The sequence below is a fragment of the Myotis yumanensis genome, unplaced genomic scaffold, assembly GCF_028538775.1.
Source record: "Myotis yumanensis isolate MYYU_CA2020_CCGP unplaced genomic scaffold, mMyoYum1.0.hap1 SCAF_3, whole genome shotgun sequence".
NCBI classification, from domain to species: domain Eukaryota; kingdom Metazoa; phylum Chordata; class Mammalia; order Chiroptera; family Vespertilionidae; genus Myotis; species Myotis yumanensis.
Genome location: NW_027223754.1, coordinates 115,477,007 through 115,499,028, shown reverse-complemented (window position 1 = coordinate 115,499,028; position 22,022 = coordinate 115,477,007). Strand labels below are relative to the sequence as shown.

At 41.4% G+C, this 22,022-nt stretch overlaps 1 protein-coding gene across 1 annotated transcript in view; it reads right to left on the bottom strand.

Annotated features, from left to right (window-relative positions):
* Nucleotides 1–408: 408 nt before the first annotated feature.
* Nucleotides 409–22,022, bottom strand: part of FLT3 (fms related receptor tyrosine kinase 3) — an 86,260-nt gene continuing 64,646 nt past the window's right edge. Inside the window, exons 18-24 of the mRNA XM_070409411.1 lie at nt 19,904–19,986; nt 19,168–19,295; nt 11,385–11,507; nt 8,943–9,054; nt 7,689–7,788; nt 7,112–7,217; nt 409–629 (exon numbers count right to left, since the gene is read on the bottom strand). Of these exons, the coding sequence (XP_070265512.1) occupies nt 507–629; nt 7,112–7,217; nt 7,689–7,788; nt 8,943–9,054; nt 11,385–11,507; nt 19,168–19,295; nt 19,904–19,986 (775 nt within the window). The 3' untranslated portion in view covers nt 409–506. The remainder of the gene's footprint in view (nt 630–7,111; nt 7,218–7,688; nt 7,789–8,942; nt 9,055–11,384; nt 11,508–19,167; nt 19,296–19,903; nt 19,987–22,022) is intronic.

The window sequence follows — 22,022 nt, the reverse complement described above, 5'->3', positions numbered from 1 at the left end:
ATTTCCGTAGGCTCATGAACTCCAGGTAAGTTTTGCCCCAAATATACCATGCAAATAATTCAATAACAAACATTTCTATAGTAGAAATTTTATTTCCATTCATAAAATATATCACTAAATAGCTGAAAAAGTTACATATTATCTTAAAACATAGATTTAAAAAATGATATCAGCTTCTCCTCAGCAAAATTTTTTTGTTTTATGTATTTACAAGAATATACTATACTTAGGTACACAACTTTCACTCAAGCCAGCCTGAGAAGGCCTTTGGATGTAGATAGATGCTCCAATGAAGTTAATTTTCAGCTCTTCCTGCCTTGTGCAAATTCAATTTTACAAAAGTTCCTTTGAAAACAACAGCAGATATAGAGAGCTTCTAGAGAAAAGTCCAGCAAAGCAGCAGCTGAGAATACATTTTCTTTTAGTGATGAAGTTAATCTTGTTTTGGTAATCGATAACCAGTTGAAGGTGAGGGGGATAGGAGTTCTTAAGACTAAATTGTTTCTCTACGAGTCTTCAGCGTGATCCTGCGGAGAGGGCAGCCCTGCGCCCGTCTCTCTGCTGTAAGGTTGCCTGTTTTGGTAGCCGGAAGGATGTTTAGAAACATGGTCGTCCATGTTCTGATACATCTGAATATGGGAAAGAGACAGAACACTCATCATCTGGTTCACACTTACATGTCATGTGACTATATTGCAAATTATTACTTACTTATACTATGCATAGGCTTTAGAGGCTATTCTACATATTAGTTGATAAAGCAATTTTGTGCCATCTGTTAATGGAGAAATCAAGTCATAGTCAGATATTTTATTTCATTATTGTTTCTACTTTTAGATATAAAATCTTCATCTAGAAGTCCTAAATCCATGCAGAAAAACCACAAAAGAAAAAGTCCACAAAAAAGACAACTGTTCATTATGCAATTAATATAGGGAATTGATTCCTGATTTCTCACTTGGGAGTTTAGTGACTTTTCTAAAACATTTTTTATTTATTTTATTTTTAAAATACATGTTTATTGACTTCAGAGAGAAAGGAAGAGGGAGAAATAGAAACATCAATGATGAGAGAGAACCATTGATGGGCTGCCTCCTGCATGGCCTTCACTGGGGATTGAGCTCACAACCTGGGCATGTGCCCTGGCCAGGAATCGAACCAAGACCGCCTGGTTCATAGGTTGATGATCAACCAGTGAGCCATGCTGGCTAGGGCAATACATCTTTTTTGTGAAGTGAACGTAGCAGTTGGTGATGATCTATTGGACTTGCTGAAGCAAATGTGTATCTCTGGCACTGAATTTCTAACCATCTAACGAAGACTGTGACAAAAATACCAATAATACTTCAAATTCAACATTTCTAAACCTGAATTCATTATGTTTTACATCTAAACCTTCTCTTCTTCCCGCATTTACAATTTCACTTAACACACTGCCATTCATCCAGTCCCACCATCTAGAAATTTCAGAACTACCTCCTCAAGCTCTTCCTATACCTACAGCCAACCAGTTACTGGGTCTAGTTCTGATTATATCACTTCTTTTAATGTCTTCCTTTCCATTTCTTTAAGTGACTTTTAAATGAACTTTTAATTGTACAATAATACATGAGTACATTCTCCTTATAAAAATTTTAAACCCTAGGTTTTCAAATGTGTCAAGTGTTTTCAATATAAAGAAGTACATAAGATTTTTTTAAACTTTAAAAAATGGTTTTTTCTATACATAGTTATGTTCTCCTTTTCATTCTGAATGTTATTTGTGTTTTCCCTTTTCCATAACTATTTCTTTATGTTTAACATGCTTAGTGGTGTATTTGAATGCTTTATTAGTGTACAGTGTAAACTAGAGCCAGACTGCTGTATTCAAATCCTAAGTCTGATGTGTACCGTGTTACCTTGAATAAATGACTTCACCTCTCTGTACCTTTACTTGTTGCTAAGAGGTAATACTAGAACCCACCTCATAAGATTGACATGAGAATTACATGAGTTATTATAGGTAATATATTAGTAAAGTGTGTGGTAAACATTCAAAAATGTTAGCTATTATTATTATTAGTTCAAAAAACAACTTTTGGTTTTTCTAATCACCTATTATTTTGTTTTTAATGCTGTTCTCAGTTTTAATTAATTCTGTCTTTATTAATTCCCTCCTTCTGCTTTGTTTATTCTCTTCTTTCTTTTCCTCCTCCTTATTCTTCATGTTTTTGTTAGCTTCTTCCGTTGAAAATACAGCCATTTATTTTAACTCCTTTTTTATTTTCTAATAAATGAATTTAAGTTAAAATTTTAGCTAGCTCCCACAAGTTTAAATATGCAGTGTCCATTTTTATTTCTTTTTCCTCTTTCCCCTTTTCTCCTCCTCCTTTTTAATCAAAGACTTGATATGTAATTTCTAATATATGCCTTTGGGGCTTTTTGGGTTGCCATTGGTAATTTCTCATTTCACTGCACTGAGTTTAGTGGCCTGTCTGATAATAATTTTATTTATTTTAAAGTTCTCTTTCTTAAGTGGATTTACTAGTTCTTGCCATTTTGTTTTTCCTGTATCTATTAGTCTCTTCGTTCTTTCTCCCTCAGTTTTTGGGTTGATCAGGTTCCTATGGTCCTTGATTTCCTCCGCATTGGACCTGAGGTTATACAGTAGATTTCTATTTTACCAGTGGTTATATTTTCATTTTCACACCCATTTTATTCTTACATATATTTAACAGTGTGGCTGCTCCCAATGCAGAACTTCTGCAGAATCCCATTAGACCTCTTCCTACCCTTTTATGAAAGCACTTTTCCTTGTTCTTTCAAAGCACCTTCTGTTGTGGGTTTTCCCTCTTCAATTCAATCTTAACTGCTTGCATTGTCTCAGGGATTTTTCCACAGTTTCTGGTCCACAAGGATCTCCTTGTTTTAAACACAATTATGCCTCACTTCTTTTAAAGTATACATTTGCGTATTTCTTGTCATCTATGGGGGCTGATATGAGAGAAGAGATTATGTGAGTTCAAGCCCCACAGCCACTGCCCTAGTTTGCTCCCTCATTTGTACTCACTCACCTACTGTTGCATTCACCTCTTTATTTCTTAAACATATTTCTATTGATATCAGAGAGGAAAGGAAGAGGGAGAGAGAGAAACATCAATGATGAGAGAGAATCATTGATTGGCTGTCTCCTGCATGCCCCACACCGGGAATCAAGCCCACAAGCCAGGCATGTGCCCTGACAGGGAATTGAACCGTGACCTCCTGGTTCACAGGTCAACACTCAATCACTGAGACATACTGGCCGGGCACCTCTTTATTTTTATTATGTTATGTGTGTTGTTGTTGTTTTTTTTAATTTTAGAGAGAGAGGAAGGGAGAGGGAGAGAGAAAAAGATTGATGTGAATGAGAAATATCAACCAGCTGCCTCCCTGATGCATCAAATCCACAACCTTTTGGTGCATGGGATGACATTCAACCAACTGAGCCACACTGGCCAGGGCTGCACTCACCTCTTAACTGATATACTTACTCTCACTCTTTTGCCTTTGTTTTCCCTAATTTACTTTTATGATTCCTTTCTTTCCTTCTAGAAATATTTACGTCCAACTTCTATATACTAAACATTATGCTAGCAGCTGGATATACAACGGTGAACAGCACAGACGTGGCCTCAACCCACATTTGCTCATTTATTTAGTGACAGCTATTGTCTCCTGTCTAGGGGACTCAAGGATGAGGTGATATAAAGATGAGCAGCACCAGCCTTGTCCTCATACATCAAGTCCAGGGATGAGAAAGACAGGCCCACAAAACAAAGTTATCATATAATATGATTTGCATCTCATATAAAAAGTGTTATAGAGCCCTAGCTGGTTTGGCTCAGTGGATAGAGTGTCAGCCTGAAGACTGAAGGGTCCCAGGTTCGATTCCAGTCAAGGGCCTGTACCTTGGTTGCGGGCACATTCCCAGTAGGGGGTGTGCAGGAGGCAGCTGATCAATGTTTCTCTCTCATCGATGTTTCTAACTCTCTATCCCTCTCCCTTCCTCTCTGTAAAAAAATCAATAAAATATATATATATATTTTTTAAAAGTGTTATAGAGTCTGAAAGAAGGAGCCTGAAAATTGACTAGAGAAGTTAGGGGAATCTTTGTAGAGAAGAGAATATTTGATCTGGCTCACTTTTTATATTAATTGAGGAATAATTCACTATAATACTATATTAGTTTCAGGTATACAACAAAGTGATTCAAAATTTGTCTATATTGCAAAATGATCAACACATAATTCTAATTAACATCTGTCACCATACATAGTGATCTGGGTCTTTAGACAAATATTGAAGCATGTTTGTCAGCTCTAAAATCTTCAATGGTTCACCGCTCTTTAAATAACGCTTTAGTAGGTTATTCAATGATCTCCCTGCCCTAACTCTACACTATTAGGGTTGGGTTATATCTAAAAGTATTAGCCTACATTTTTTCTATGCGTTTCCCTTCCTTTGCACTTGTTCTCTGAGGGCACTTTCTTTCCCTATTCATGATAAAGCAGAAACAGAGATTCTACAAAAACCATTCACATGCGTTCCCGAAGAGGTGACCCTAAGCAAAGTATGCTGGCCAGGTCTGTTTTCCCACTCAAGAGACTGGACGTGATTGTGCCTAGTTGTGAAAAGATGGAGTGGTAGCAGAGGAGGGACAGAGTTTGCTCACAGTGGGCAGAGCTGCCTGATATGGTTGTACAGATCACACCTTGCTCAAAGGTGCCCAGCCAAGTGAGCAGGTGGGGACTGAAACCCATATGTGCTCTGCTCTCCAGGAGTCTAGACTGGGTACACCAGCCAGGAGTCAGGGACTTCTTTTGGGGACTCATCCCACCCATAGGGGGCGCCTTTTCCTAATTTACCTAAAGAAGCTACTGCTTGTGACCAGAGGCTCGGATATTGGTAAGAAAACAACTTTTCATCACAGAGGGTCAGGGAGAGAGCTGAAGAAATTGGGGGGAAAGTTGGAGCACTGTCCTTGAGCATGGATACCCTCAGCTGAAGCATCATCTAAAGCAAGGGTGGGGAACCTTTCTCCTGCCAAGGGCCATTTGGGTATTTATAACATCATTCAAGGGCCATACAAAATTATCAACTTAAAATTAGCCTGCTATATTGGTCAAACATTTAATATACTTACCCTAATGCCTTAGCAGGGCCAGACCAAATTATTTGGGGGGGCCTTATATGGCCCGAGGGCCGGATGTTCCCCACCCCTGATCTATGGAAAGCTTGCTATTCCATTCCTGATGCCCCCTGAACAGAAGGAAGGGGATCTGGACATCCTGTGTGTGCGTGGCGTGGGAGGGGGGGCATGAAAGGAGAACCACACACCAAGACCAAGGTGATCCTGACCAAAGCCAAAGGGTTCTTCATTAGCAGTGGCCCCTCCCACCTGGTTATACTCACCACCTTCACAGTCTTATTTCCTCCATTTCCCCTCACTCACCCTATAATGCAGTCACAACCATTTATTTCCCATTCTAATTTCTTAACTTTGACCCTTTATATTACTCATCTAGCATGGTACACACGACCAACCCTCCATTCCCCATTAGCCAAAATACTACACATTCTTCACAGGACAGCTCAAAAACCAGCTCTGTAAACCTGCACCAAACTTCCCAACAAGTAAAAATCACTCAACCCCTTTTCTTTACTCCAACAGCTCATTTCTTGTTTCTCTCTATAACTCTCCTTTCAACTTATTTCACGGTGTCATTAACTGCTTACAGGTAATCTGTTCAGTAGCTATAGTTCCTTGGGGTTTTCTATCTCTCACAACCTTTTTGACCTAATTTCCTGACAATAACTCCGTTTCTATACACGATTTTTAAAAAATCATAGCAGGAGGAGAGGACACTCACTATCTACATAGGCCTCTAGAGAGACCACAGAATTGAAAATGGACTCTTAATAATTTCAAAACAGAGGACAGATAATGCATTTAAAGAATCAGATTCATATTTAACTAACATTTACTAACTACTAGGTGCCTGCTATGTGTTAAGACTTTTCACATATGTCATCTTTTTAAAAAAATAAGTTTTAAAAATATTTTTATTGATTTCAGAGAGAAAGGGAGAGGGAGAGTTAGAGAGAATTATTGATCAGCAGCCCCCTGCACATGCCCCTACTGGGGATCAAGCCTGAAACCTGGGCGTGTGCCCTGACCAAGAATCAAACAGTGACCTCCTGGTTCATAGGTCAATGCTCAACCACTGAGCCACACTGGCCAGGCACATATGTCTTCTTAATTACTCCTTAAAATTATGTGAAGTAAGGTTTATTAATCCCATACTTCAGATAAGGAAACAGACCCCAGAAAAAGCTAGGTGACTTAAGTCATATAAGAAGCAAATTATGGAGCCAAGATTTGAACCTAGGTATGGGGAGTTCAAGGTGAATCTTTTGTTCACTTCACCTAGGGGATGGCTCCTTTTGCTACACCAGGTGATACTGATGAGGCAAAGAATCATCAAAGTAATTCCATGTTCCCAAAGTTCAAGGATCATTTAGCTTAGCAACCCATTCTACATGTGAGAAAACTAAGGCCCAGAGAAATAAAGTGATTTGCTATAACTCACACAACTCTTAGGGAGCAGAGTAGTAGAGCTGGTATCAGACACTCACAGCGTCAGGTCAATGTTCTTTCCACTCTACTATGTTACGTGATGGCATTGTACAAAGCTCCATGTTGAATTAGGAAAGGAAGGTCAGGGATTAAATTTTATTTAGTTGTCTAGTCCTCTGCACTGGACACTTAAAAGCATTCAATTCCTTAATCAAATGGCTGAAAATTTCAGAAAAAACTCCCCCCCCCAAAAAAAATCCCTTATTAATAAGTATGTCTCACCCATACTACCTTCTTCTTTTTTTAATTAAATTTAACTTTTTGTAAAACTTTTCAATTACAGTTTATATTAGATTCAAGTGTATCACTCCACACAGCTTTTAAAGGGCAACCACGACAACTTGGGGTGAGGAAGGCGACTTGGTGCCGTGGGTTCTTAGGAAACCGGCAGCGAGTGTTCTCAGTGCCCTTTTATATAAAGTCCCGCTTGAGAAAGTGCGTGCCGCCACATACCGCTTCCTCCGCGTCTGCCAGCTGACATCCCAAACATGAAGTCAGATTAGAGAAGGATGGCCGTTTTCTGGAGTCGAAAGCCCAGCAGGACTGCATTATAAAGTATCTGTAAAAGAAACAGAACAAGGAGCAAGATGAGGAAATCTGAATGGAGAAAAAGGGATAATTTTTTACATAATGAAGTACCACTGATGGCCAGGGAGCTGCGTGTTTGTGGCATGTTTGTTTTGTGGCAAGTACTTGACTGGATTTTGAACTCATATCAGAAAGGACAAATTTGATGATGGACAGAAATGCATTTTAAAAAATATGATGTGGACCACAAGTCAGGAGATGGAGTCTTATCACTCAGGATCCCTCAAGCAAAGGAACTGAAACCCAGAAGTGAGAGTACCTGAGGGCAGGAAAGGTTCGGTTTTGTTCAGAAACCCCCCAAACACAACGGGGGAGTTTTCTTTTCTGAAGAGGAATCACATGAGGTTTGCATTAAGGAGTTTTACTTATCTTGTCATGAACTGGGAACTAGACAGACTAAGCATTTCTAATTACAGCCACTTCACAGTCTGTGTGAACTTACATTTCTTCTGTAGCATAAAATGGCTGGTCCATTTTAAATCCACTCTGAATGAGTTTATAGAAGTTCGCATCAACTGGAATGCCAGGGTAAGGGTTGACACCTAAGGGAAACATTGGGGATTAGAAACATTTATTCATTCTTCATTTCTTTTTCTTCCTCCCCTCCCCTCCCCTCCCCCTCCCTCCCCCTCCCCCTCTCCTCTCCTTTCCCTTTCTTTTTCTTTCTTTCTCTTTTTCTTTCTTTCTTTTTCTTTCTTTCTTTCTTTCTTTCTTTCTTTCTTTCTTTCTTTCTTTCTTTCTTTTTTTTCTTCCTTCCTTCCTTTCTTCCTTCCTTCCTTCCTTCCTCCCTCCCTCCCTCCCTCCCTCCCTCCCTTTTCTTTCTTTCTTTCTTTCTTTCTTTCTTTCTTTCTTTCTTTCTTTCTTTCTTTCTTTTTCTTTCTTTCTTTCTTTCTTTCTTTCTTTCTTTCTTTCTTTCTCTCTCTTTCTCTCTGTCTCTCTTTCTTTTTCTTTTTCTTTCTTTCTTTCTTTTTTCTTTTCTTTTCTTTTCTTTTCTTTTCTTTTCTTCTTTTCTTTCCTTTCCTTTCCTTTCCTTTCCTTTCCTTTCTTTTTTTCTTTTCTTTCCTTTCCTTTCCTTTCCTTTCCTTTCCTTTTCTTTTCTTTTCTTTTCTTTTCTCTTTCTTTCTTTCTTTCTTTCTTTCTTTCTTTCTTTCTTGTTGTTAATCCTCACCCAAGGATATTTTTCCATTGATTTTTCAGAGAGAATGGAAGGGAGGGGGAAAGACAGAAACATCCATGTGAGAGTAACACATTGATCAGTTGCCTCCTGTACGGACCCCTGCAACCAGGGTATGCGTTGTTGATGGGAATCAAACCCATGACCCTTCAGTCCATGGGCTGATGCTCTATCCATTGAGCCAAACCAGCTAGGGCTCATTCTTCATTTCTTTATTCATTCATTCAATTAACAAATGTATGGAGAGCTCCCATGAGCCAGACGCTGAATTCTGCTGGGCTGCTACTGGGCCAAGTCACAGTTCCAGCTGTCAAGCAGGTAATGGGCTGAAGACAGAACTATTAACCCCAGTAAATAAAACATCAAGTGGCACGTGCTGCAACAGAAGTAAGACTTGGGAGCTCTGGGCGCGTTCCAGGTGGCATTTCATCCACTCTTTGACTTAGGAGCTGAGGAGGGCACAGAAAGACAGACTGTCCAGAAGCCCAGTGCCCAAAGAGGGCAGCAAACTGCAAAACTTACCAAGCGAGAATATCTCCCAGAGTAATATTCCGTATGACCAGACATCACTCTTAATTGTGTAGATCCCTTCAAACAAGCTTTCAGGAGCCATCCACTTCACAGGCAGGCGGGCCTGTATAAAATCCAAGAAGATAAATTTGATCTTCCTAAGGCCACTCTAAATGCTTTATTGAGAAAATCATATTCCTCATGGGCAGTGTTTCATTTCAAATTAGCATTCTAACATAGTAGCCTTAAGAAAAACCCTGCCTGTATTTCTTTAAAACTTATCTTGAACAAAAATGTGTGCTTGCAATTGAAAAGCTTAACAGTAGATACTTTCCATTAAGGCAGTGATTCTCAACTTATGGATTGCGACCCCTTTGGGGGTCGAACGACCCTTTCACAGGGGTCGCCTAAGACCATTGGAAAACACATCTATAATTACATATTGTTTTTGTGATTAATCACTATGCTTTAATTATATTCAATTTGTAACAATGAAATTGGGGGTCACCACAACATGAGGAACTGTATTAAAGGGTCGAGGCATTAGGAAGGTTGAGAACCACTGCATTAAGGGGTAGCTAGTCAGTTCCCTGGAGGTGAATGGATACTAATGAATCAGTGCATTATTTTGTTAAAGCATTTCTTGGAAGAATTTCAGTGAAAATGCTCTCCACAAGAATGTGGTGAAGGAAGCATATGTCATCACTTCCAGAAATGATAGCAGGCTGGCTTCTGTGGTTTTAATAATTTCCAGTAGCATGAAACGGAGGTTTTAAATGAGCACCGCCTCAGATTAGAATCAAGACGGGGACGAAGAGCATTGTGTAATAGCTTTTCTTCATGGGTTAGGGAACCCTTCGCAGTGCATTTATTCTGTTAAGTAAAATCAAAACTCAAGATAGAAACCCTATCTTAAATCCTCCACAAATTGATGAACTGATAGAACCAAGCAGGCTAGTCTGGCTAATTTGATCAACTGAATGAATTACTTGTAGTTGCAAATGTGTTTCAGCTTCTTACAGAAGAGACCACCAAGCCCTGACTGGTTTGGCTCAGTGGATAGAGTGTCAGCCTGCGGACCGAGGGGTCCCAGGTTTGATTCTGGTCAAGGGCATGTGCCTTGGTTGAGGGCACATCCCCAGTGGGGGGTGTGCAGGAGGCGGCTGATCGATGTCTCTCTCTCTATCGATGTTTCTAACTCTCTATTCCTCTCCCTTCCTCTCCATAAAAAATCAATAAAATATATTTTTTAAAAAAGAAGAGACCACCAACTAGTAGGGTAGAAACTTCTATAAACTCATTCAGAGTGGATTTAAAATGGACCAGCCATTTTGTGCTACAGAAGAAATGTAAGCGTAGGTGAGCATTCATTAGATTTGTGACTTCAGCTACAATGAGGCACAGATCTAACATCAGCTCAGGTGATCATTTGAGTCTAGTGGAAAGATAGTTGAATTTGATTTTTAGCGTTTATTGGATGTTTACCCTGGACAGGAGCTTTCATGAGGATTTTACTGGTTCATTCCCACAACGATGCTGAGATCAGTGTATATTCCCCATGGGAAACACTGCACCATCCATCGTGGTTATACAGAGACTCAGGCTCAGACCCTTCACACTCTGATCTTTGGGCTGTGTAATCACGGGCTAGTTATGTGTCTGTGACACAGTTTCCTCACCCACAAATGGGTACTTTTGACCTAACTGAATTAATATATGTAAAGCCCCCAGAACAGCACTTAGCACACAGTAAGCATGATACCGGCATTTGTTACTATTTTACAAGGAGAGACAATAAAGCAGCTAGAAACCCCAAAAATGGAGAGCCCCAAGGAAGAAGAACAGGGGCTTGAATCCAGGTGTTAATTCCTAACAATCATACTCTTTCAACTACTCAATGTTATCATCTAGTATTTCTAATACTTTTCTTATAAATAACACACCCGTCCTCAGTCTTTTAAACAAGTAGATTTAGTCATATTCTAGGTTTCCCTGTGTAATAGTAATAGGATGAAAAGTATTCATTAACTAATATTTAATTTACATATTGTGCCTTATAGAAATTTATATTTAATATTTGATTTACATTAAGTACTTTATTGTAACTATTAGTTATTCCCATCATTGAAAACATAACTCAACAGTCGCTTTATAGTGAAGGGAACTGAAATAAATGCAAGTAATGAGACTTGTGTTCAGTGTGGCTTGCACGCAAAGGTCCCTAACTGACCTATTCTGACAAGCCCCAGGATAGATGTGCTGCTGTTTTGCTCCAACTTTATTACAGATGAAATGTTCCCTGAAGCTGCAGAAAATTTGTTCAACATAGGAAAGTAAACTGCTCTAAGGACACATTTGGATATTAATCAACACTGTAGTGAGTGTACATGTTCACCATGACAATGACAAAACACAAATAACGGAAGAAAAACGTGTAAGAAACAGCAGTCTCACGTTGCCCCTGATAACGTAGTTGGAATCACTCATAATATCTCGAGCCAATCCAAAATCGCATATCTTCACCACTTTCCCACGGGTCACCAGCACGTTCCTGGCTGCCAGGTCTCTGTGGACACACTGTAAGGAATGACATGGGAGTTATTTGCCATGGTGCAGTCTCACAGCGGCAACCTTTCTTCTGGCTTTGAGTTCAGCAGGAGTTACAGATGAAAGCATGCATAGTTCACGCGGTGTCTTATCTTTGCTGGGTCATGAGCAGTCACCATGAAGTGTAACCAAGTCAGCTGGTGAACCCAGGGCCTGATTCTCCAGCTACTGTGGCTGCAGACATTGTGCTGCTTATGGAACATTCTCAGAGGCCAAAGGGGATGGGTTCTTAGAAAGGAGATCAAACGTAGTCGATGTCGTATCTTGCTATAAATAAGAGACACAACGCAGCCCTCTGCTGAGCTCCCAAAGGGATTTTCAGAGCTGTCTTCTAGCACTCTTATTGCAGTGATGGAGAAACAATCACTTTTCTGACTGGAAATAGCTTTGGCAATAAAATGGAGTAACCTCAAAGAAAACATTCAGAAAAGAATACTAAAAATAAGCTTGGGAAGGTTGACTGTAGTGGAATTAGAAAAAAAAAATCCCTGAATTAAAATATAACTTTAATCAAATGGTTTGTCAAGAAAATTAAGAAGGAAAATTTTAAAGGAACAGGGCACTAGTAGCAAAGGTCCAAAGGTCTGTCTTCAATACTTAAAAAATAAAAGCAAACACCATAAAGACTCAAATTCCTGTAGCTCTCCTTCCTTCCTACCCAGTTTTCTGGGAGTGCTGTCCACTTGCAGGCTCCATTTACATTTCACCCACTTCCCCACCAAACCCCTGCAGCCCACCTCCCACCTCCCAATGGTCTGCCCAGGCTGCTCTGGCTAAACCCAGAGATGACCTGCACAGCGCCAATCCAGCGGAGAGTTGATCTGACCTCCCCGGGAATGTGGTACTGCTGTCCGGCCCTCCCCCGGGGCTTTCCTTCTGTGAGCTCTTCAGGTCACTCACCCCTGTTTCCTTCCCACTGCTCTGGTGGTTCCACATCCTCCCCTGAGCCACTTCATCCAAACTCAGGGATGCAACCACCAGCCCCCAGATCTCTAGTTCCAAACCAAATAGTTCCCTTGAGCTCCAGATAGGCATAGCCAAGTGTCTACTTTGTTGCCCAAAGAATCTCACATTCAACATGTTTAAACCCACAATCTTTCTCAACAAACTCCCTCTGATTCCATATTCTGACCTCGTCCCATGTTCCCTGCTGGTCATCATTCAGAAAGGCTTTTCTGTACCGCCTCCCTGCCCTGGGTTCCCAGATTTTACTAGAACACAGTATTTATCATGCTCCAATATAATCACTGATTTGCCTGACTCCTGGTCTCTTTCACCCCTAACAATGATGAGCTCTGATTGTATCTCAGCACTTAGCAGAGTGCTTAGCACTAGCCAGTGCTCAAGCAATGTTTGAGGGCGTCACAGAGACTGGAGAGGGACAAAAACAGGAGACAGTGCCATCGTGGTTCAGGGGAAGGCCTACAGAAAAAATGAGGGAAGAGGGGAGAAGCAAGATGGCGGCAATATAGGCAGACGCGTCCCAGGTCTTGTCCCGGAGCAAACGGAGTAAGCAGCTGAAACTAATAACACCCACCCCGAATTGGCGAATTTACTCAGCTGGTGAGACGGTTTGCAGCCGGGAAGGGTAGAGCTCCCCTGGAAAGGTAAAAAACCAGGGATCTGGGCAGGAAAGTTTGCCAGACCTGAGCCCAGAGGGTCAGAGGGAGACCGCATGGCAGGCAGCCGCGTCTCTTGGGACAGACACAGCCCCTGACCAGGGAAAGGAGTTCCGCGGGTTTGCGGGCGCCAGGAGATTTGAGATTTGGATTTTGTGATTGTGGAAAACTGAGACTAAAGGGGGTATCCTGAGGAACTGACCAGACCATGCAGTGCCCATAAGAGAGGAGCGTTTCCCAGATCATGCAGTGCTGGTAAGAGAGAAGCATTTCCCAGACCGCAGATCCAAGCAACAGCAGCCCCCTGATCACCACAGCCTCCTGATCACCACACCCTCTGTCTGAGGAACAACGGCTGTACGTGAAGCCTCCCCCACCAGCCAGAAGAGCCACCACAGCTGTGAACAGTACCCACCAGAGGAGCTGCTGCCAACTGGGAAGCAGCTGCTACCACAACCGTCCGAGCAGCAACCACAACCCAAGGAGCCCCTGCCACCCAGGGAGCAGCCACTGAACGACTCAACATCCAGATATGTCAGTGAGATCAAACATGGGTAGGCAAAGAAACCCCCAAAGGAAAGAAAAGGAGGACTCGCCAGAAAAGCAGCTAAGTGAGACAGAGGCATGCAACATGACAGAAAAAGAATTCAGAATAAGGGTCCTAGAGTGCATACACCAGACGGAGGAAAAAGTCAACAACTTATTCAAGAAGCAAGAAGAAACAGATGAAAAAATCAACAGCTTATGCAAGAAGCAAGAAGAAACAGATGAAAAAATCAACTACTTATGCAAGAAGCAAGAAGAAACAGATGAAAAAATCAATAACTTATGTAAGACCCAAGAAGAAATGAAGAGCGATATAGCTGCAATAAAAAACACCATTGAAAGCATCAACAGTAGACTAGGAGAAGCGGAGGACCAAATTAGTGAATTAGAAGACAAGGAAGCAAAACACACCCAAACTGTACTGCAATTGGAGAAAAAAGTTAAAAGACAGGAGGAGAGCCTAAGGGAGCTTTGGGACAACATGAAACAAAACAACATACGAATAATAGGGGTGCCAGAACAACAGAAAGAGGAACAAGGATTAGAAAACCTATTCGAAGAAATAATATCAGAAAACTTCCCTGAGGTGGGGAAGAAGAAAGTCACACAAGCACAGAGAGTCCCAAACAAGGTGAACCCGAAAAGACCCACACCAAGACACATCATAATTACCATGGCAAGTGTTCAGGACAAAGAGAGAATCTTAAAGGCTGCAAGAGAGAGACGGAAAGTTACATACAAGGGATCTCCCATTAGACTATCAAATGATTTCTCAACAGAAACACATCAGGCCAGAAAAGAATGGACGGAAATTTACAAAGTGATGCAAAGCAAAGGACTGAATCCAAGAATACTCTATCCAGCAAGGCTATCATTCAAATTTGAAGGGGAAATAAGAAGCTTCACAGAAAATGAGGGAAGAGGGCCTAAGATACTGAATATTCTTCAAAACATTCTTACTACAAGCTCAGAGGGGAAAAGCAGTGCTCCTTGACTTCCAGTTGTGAGCAGTTTGAGTATTTACTTAATTACAGACAGCCAACTGGGCCAGACGATCCAGGTGGATAACCCTCCAACATCTACAAAGATCCCTGTGAAAGCTGTCGACGTGCAGGTGAACTACACAGATAGCGAAACTCGGACAAAGGGAATCCAACAGCAGGAAGGAAGATGAAGAGAAGAACGTACCTCAGAGATGAAGGGCAAGAAAATACGATGCGGAAGTAATTTTTAAAAACTATTGAACAAGGATGTCCAAATTTGGAAAAGAAGAGCAAAGAAGGTAATAAGTACTTTTAATATCCCAAAGGGAGGAAAAATACTTGCACTTCTAATTGAGGTTGTGCTAAATACAGGGTGGGCAAAAGTAGGTCTACAGTTGTGAGTACTTATAACTCATAGTTAATGAGGCTATTGTAATAATCATAACCTGCATGTCGCTTCGCATATGAACAACTGTAAATCAACTTTTGCTCACCCCTATATACAGATTAATTTGGAGAAAATTGACTTTCCCTTTAAACATTAATTGTCTCCTATGAATATAGAACTAATTTATCTGGAGTTTGTTTGTTGACCTTTAGTAAAGTTTCACAGGTTTCTTTCATATAATGACTAGAGGCCTGGTGCACAACATTCATGCACTTGGAGGGGTCCCTCAGCCCGCCTGCACCCTCTTGCAGTCCAGGAGCCCTAGGGGGATGTCTGACTGCCACGGAGGCAAGAGAGCCTCTGGCCACCACCTCTGCGCTTGCCAACCGTGAGCCTGGCTTCTGGATGAGCAGCGCTCCCTCTATGGAATTGGGCTGAAACCGGCTCTCCAAATCCCGAGGGGTCCTGGATTGTGAGAGGGCACAGGACAGGCCGAGGAACCCCTCCAGTGCACAATCAGGGCCGGGGAGAAATGTGGGAGGTTGGCCAGCTGGGGAGGAACTGCGGGAGAACTCCCGGGCATGTCCGGCCCATCTCATTGGGTCCTGATTGGCCAGAGCCCAGCAGCAAGCTAACCTACCAGTTGGAGCGTCTGCCCTCTGGTGGTCACTGCACATCATAGTGACTGGTCAGCTGGTGGACTGTCTGCCCCCTGGTGGTCAGTGCATGTCACAGTGACTGGTTGACCAGTCAACTGTCTGCCCCCTGGTGGTCAGTGCATGTCATAGCAAGCGGTTGAGTAGCCTTAGCATATTATTAGCATATTATGCTTTGATTGGTTGAATGGCCAAACCGTGGACCGGACACTTAGCATATTAGGTTTTTATTGCATAGGATGTTTCTTATGTTTATCTTAACACCTTTCGTAAAGCTCACGAACTTTCTCATGTTTCGCGCGCCATCTGTTAAGGACCGCTCATGAGTTTTCTCGTTTTTCACGCGCCATCTGTTATGGACCTTAGATGTCAACACACTGTCTTGTCCACATCAAATGAAGCGATCTCATTGGTGGAAACCGTGCAGGTCAATCTACGAAAAACTATATAATTGCATGAACCCATAAAGCATTGCAGTTACATTGTATTTTGGTCATTTGAATAGTCTGTCTTCAAGTTCTGGCACTTTTAGAAATGCCCTCTCTCAGAAAAAGGAAACAAACCAACGAAACTGATACACTTCCTTTCGTGTTGTTCCATTCTAAGGAAAACGATGAAATGGACAAAAAAAGTAGTGCTGTACCTTATAAACTGGACTTTTCAATTCATTTAGAGTGTACAACATCCTCAATCCACAAGCAAAAATGAAGTATAAACAGTTTCTGCTATCGATGGCGAGAGACTGGATAATGGATGACAATAATGAAGGCTCTCCAGAACCAGAGACAAATCTGTCCAGCCCTTCCCCTGGGGGTGCAAGGAGAGCACCTTGTAAAGATCCACCCAAAAGGTTGTCAGGTGACATGAAGCAGCATGAACCTACATGTATTCTAGCGAGTGGAAAGAAAAAATTTCCTACAAGAGCCTGCAGAGTTTGTGCCGCCCATGGAAAAAGGAGCAAATCTAGATACTTATGTAAATTTTGTTTGGTCCCTCTTCATAGAGGAAAATGTTTTATGCAGTACCATACATTAAAAAAATACTAGGAGCCAAAACCGGTTTGGCTCAGTGGATTGAGCGTCGGCCTGCGGACTGAAAGGTCCCAGGTTTGATTCCGGTGAAGGGCATGTACCTGGGTTGCGGGCACATCCCCAGTGGGAGATGTGCAGGAGGCAGCTGATCGGTGTTTCTCTCTCATCGATGTTTCTGACTCTTTATCTCTCTCCCTTCCTCTCTGTAAAAAATCAATAAAAAAAAAAAAAAGTACTAGGAATTTTAATTGTTTAATTGTTTTTGTAAATAAAAATGTTATAATTATTGAAAAACAACACCTAAAGTGCATTATGATCTGTAGTTATGATGATTTAAATAACGTGCAGTTTGCCCAAAAACGTGCGGCCTCTGGCATATGTCTTAGAGATTTCTATGCGGTACGAAATGTGTTAAGATGTTTTATAGGTTTAGTTGCTATTATGAATAGAATTTTTTCTAGTCTCCCAAGCTATTGGTTTATTTCATGTTACCCTTTTTAAAAATTGAGATGTAACTGACATGTAACATTGTATTAGAGACTACTTTTTTTTTAAAGGAAAAATATAGTTGAAATTATTCTCTCCAAACTCAGGGAGAAAGAGGAGAAAGGAGTCAAAGGGAAGAAAGTGGAGAAGAGAGGGAGGAAGAAAATAAAAGACTCAAAGAAAAAAGAGGGAAAAAGTTTGGAAAATAAAGAGAAGATAATGAAAGGCAAGCAAATGAGGACAGAAAGTAGCTGGAGAAATGGCTTAAATCTGCTTGTAGGCAGGAGACACTTGAGATGTCAGGGAACAGCAGGCCTGAAAGGCAGTTATAGAAAGATCACAAAATTGAGGTAGAGGCCATGGTTGGAGGCAGGCTCCAGGGCCTTCTCCTCATAGCCCTGAAGGATCATGGATTAGTAGCGAAGGAGGTAGTAGGCAGGTCTCCAGGGCTACTGCCCATAGCAGGATGCTGCGAAATGGACGAAGGCACCCAGGATGGCTGGCTTAGAGAGCAGGGAACTCTGTGTTTGAGCCTCTTACCCCCTGGGTCAAGTGCCCATGTGCAAGGCACGGCCTGACAACCTGAAGTGTGTAAGGAAGGACCAACACTGCTACACCTTGTTGTGAGGAGGGATTCCTGAGGACTTCCTGTCTGGACATGTCAGGGTAGCCTGGGAGAGTTATAATAACCATTATCTAAGAAGGGCTCCTGAGCCTTTATACTATAACTAGTGGCCCGGTGCACAAATTCGTGCACATTGAAAGGAAAGTAATATTTTAGAAGAAATATTTTAATATTGCTATTCACCCTTTCTCTATAATAGAAGTGTCAACCAAATTCATGATCAACAATGACAAATGGAAACACACATATACAATTGGCGCCAGCGAGAGCTTTATATGTATCGTGCATGCACGAGTCAACTTAGCCTTTTATAGATATAGAATAAACTTGCTTAATTAGACCTGCTTTCTAATATAGCTAAACTTTTTCCAGCCCAGTGAAGCAGCCCAGCTTCTCTTTCAGGGAACTGTCAGCAACACAACAGTAAATATCAACATGAAGCAGATTATTATTGTAGATCATGCAAGGAGAACAAAGGGTAAAATATTTAACTGCAGCAGTGTTTGACTATATTCTGCACAGTGAGAAAACCTGAAGTCATTTTCAAGGTCCACCATTTCTTACTTCTTTTGAGTTAGGTCAAGTTTCTAAGCTTTCTAAATCTCCGTTTTCTGGCTAAGGAAAAGAAAATAGGATTCCACCAAGTCTCCTATACACCTACTCCAGGATTTCTGTGAGGATCAAATGAGATGAGGCATGGGAAAACGCTTCACAGACATTTGGTTAAAGTGTAAATGTTTCCACCTGGCTATAAAGCAAGTTATAGAAGAAACTGGGCAGAAGAAACTGCAAGGAGGTTAGTAGCTAGGGAGAGAAAGCTGGGTATTGGTATGTGATATCATTATCCAATGCCCCCAGCCACCATTTATGGGCTGGGCTGGGCTGTGGGACACATTTTGCACCATGGGGTCTTGGCAGCGTTGGCTGTGATTTGGTGGGCTGTCGCTGTGGGGTAGTGGCGGGGCCTGTGCCACACTTGGGGGAAGCCAAGTGTTGCTTTGTCAGCACCAGGTCCGCGGTGCCGTTTCTCTGTAAATGGCAAATGTGCGTCATGGCAGCTTCTGCATTGAGTGCCTGCCCCCTGATGGTCAGTGCACATCATAGCGACTGGTCGGATGGTGGGAGGGACATTTAGCATATTAGCCTTTTACATATAGATTAGCCAAGAGCCAGATAACATTCTAGATGATTCCAACAGGTGACAAGACTAAGGGATAAAAGTTAAACAAGAAAAAAAAGTACATCTTTTTCAAAATTATCTTTTGTTGTTGTTAATTTCTTCTTTAACAAGCTTACCGACTTAAATTCCAGAAATTCCATTCCTTTGGCAACTTGATAAGCAAAACAAAGAAGATCTTCAAATGTAAGTACATTCAGGTCCTCTTCTTCCTCCAACCTTTTTTGGTTTTCATATTCAACTTCATCTGTAAAATAGAACTGGTCCTCATTTTTGCCAAAACTCTAAGAAGTTGCCTTAGTAAATCTCTATGAGGAGGTTATTAAGGCCACAGTTAGGTGAGGTGCCAAGACTAGCAAGGCAGCCCATTTTAGGAGCCATACTGTATACTTAATGTTTTCCATTTGATCCTTTTAATAGTCTGATGAGGGAAGTATCATTTGGCCCATTTTACAAATGAGAAAATTGTGACTTGGATGGTTAAATAAATTATCCAAAGTCATCCAGCCAGAAAATAAAGGAACCAGAGATTAACCCAACTCTGTCTGACTCCAGAACTCAGCATCTTTTCCACTTACCAGGTAATGGCATGACTCTAATTAATTTATGACTTTAAGAAGAATAATCTGACCAAATAAATAGCCCCAGTGTTTATTAGTTAAATATTGACATAAAATTCACAATACATAAACTGTTTTTTAACTACTTTTAAAGCAAATATACATTCATAGAGCCTATAGATAACAGTAGTAGTGTAAAATATGCTTTTGCATCTACACATTTTTTTAAAAAAGATAACGGAACTCATTTATCCATTTCTATTTTTAAGTGCTACTAATCAGAATAAAATATTACCTTTGGGTTGAAAGGAATTCCCATTGAACCCTGAGATATGGTCTGTGTCCTGGTGTATGTGAACTTCTTGTGAACCAGGCATACTATTTAAAAAAATTGTTATTTCATTATTTATGTTCTTCCGAGTAGACATTTTTTAAAAATACAATTCATCAAAAAAATTAATTCCAATTATAAATGGGCTTTTAAATTAAAGGCACAGCATCAACTTGTCCACTTTTTATGGAATTAAAAACATCTGTGTAATTGAACCGGTCTAACTGGGGGAAGAGTGGGTTTGGTATCTGTATGGAGTCACAGTTCAAAGATGACTTCACACAATCCTTACCACAAGTCTATAAGCTGGCGTCAAAGTCACATTTTATAAAAGAAAACTTAGGTTTTCCCTTGCCGGTGTTGCTCAGTGGGTAGAGCATTGGGCCATGTACTGAAGGGTCGTGGGTTTGATTCCCAGTAGGGTCATGTGCAGGAGGCAACCAGTCAATGTGTCTCCCTCACCTCCCCACCTCTCCCACCCCCACCCCCACCCCCACCCCCACCTCTCCTTCCAATTCCCCTCCCTCTCTTCCTTCCTCCCTCCCTCCCTCCCACTCTCTCTGAAAAACATTGGAAAAAGTATCCTCAGGTGAGGATTAACCAAAAAAACTTAACCTTGGTGAGATGAAGATGATTTGCTGAAATCATGGAGCTAGTAAAGAGTGCACCTGCACCTCAGTCTTCTGTTTCTAAACTTGGCTCCCCCTCCCTGTGACAGTTCAAGTGACACAGATCTTCAGGGAACGTTACATTTTCTACCATCCTCCTTTTTTCCAGGTGACCTTTGCAAAGCTTGTTTCCTTCTCTTGTGAAATTAATAAATAGTAATAATGCCGATCTCTTTTATGGTATATAGTATAGAACTCTTCACTGAGGAACTTTCTATGTATTATATACAGACAATGATTCAATTTATTCCAGCATACAAGTTTACCCCAACTTATAGTTTCCATATCTTGGCTTAAAGTGTTCAGGCCACGAATATTCCAAAAGTAACTGTTTCAGTGCATTTCATAGCCTAGTGACAGACTGAATCAAAGGCACTGTGTTCACCAGCCTTGGTTGTTACTAACCAGGGACTGCTGGTCACACATCTGACTCAGTAGGTCAGACTCTGTTCTAGAACGTGGATGACATGAGAATTGTCTCGGTTTTAGAATATGAGCTGAGAAGTGAGTATAAAAGGGAGGACTAGTGTGACAGGTATAAATCGGTAAAGGGCAGCTGCACAAAGACATGCATGGGGATCTCCATGGGGCCTTACAGCTTTTGACGCTGGGTCTGTCTCAGACCTTAGAAAGCCAAAGGCCTGCACTGAAACATCTGCTAGGAAAACAAAGCTTGATCTCAAAAGCACCCTCCAAAAGTCCCCCAGTAATGTTAAAAGCCTCTGACAAATGTGCCTTTCTGATAATGGAGAGCTTTCACATACGCAGGGAAGTAGGAAAGCACTGTGGATCCAGGAATGATGCCATCACAACGCCTGTGAATTCATTCAGAGAACGGTGTTATAGAGCTACAATGTTCAAGCAATCAGCAAGACATTTCCAAGGAGAAGGGCAAGCATCCCACCGCACTTCTGCAGCCCGCGTCCATGCACTCCAAAACAAGGACTCCGCCAGCACTGAGAGTCAGGGTTCCCACGGATGGAGGAATGCACAACGCAGAGCACTGAGACAAATGTTACCACAGCTTTACTCTGTCCCCATCACATTATGTCAATGGATCTAGCCTATTTTTTTAAATCCAATTTATGAGGTTAGAGCTCTTTTGTGCAATACTCCCGGGACCTCTTCGAACATGTCCAGGACTTTGGAAATGTGTTCATTCTTTTACCAATACTTACATGTTAACCAGAGGGCAGGGAGGATTGAATAACTCACCGTTCCCAAAACTAAATATGTGTATCAGGTGTGATTTAGGCACAGGTGGACAGAGACTGGCTCAGCTACAGTGGCTGCAATGAAGGAAAGGCTCCATTGTTTCAAATCAACAGGGAAACTCTATCAAAGATAAATGACTTTTCTAGGTCTTTAGGACCCACAGACTCCACAATGCTGGAGTGTAGCCTGTAGAAGCCAGC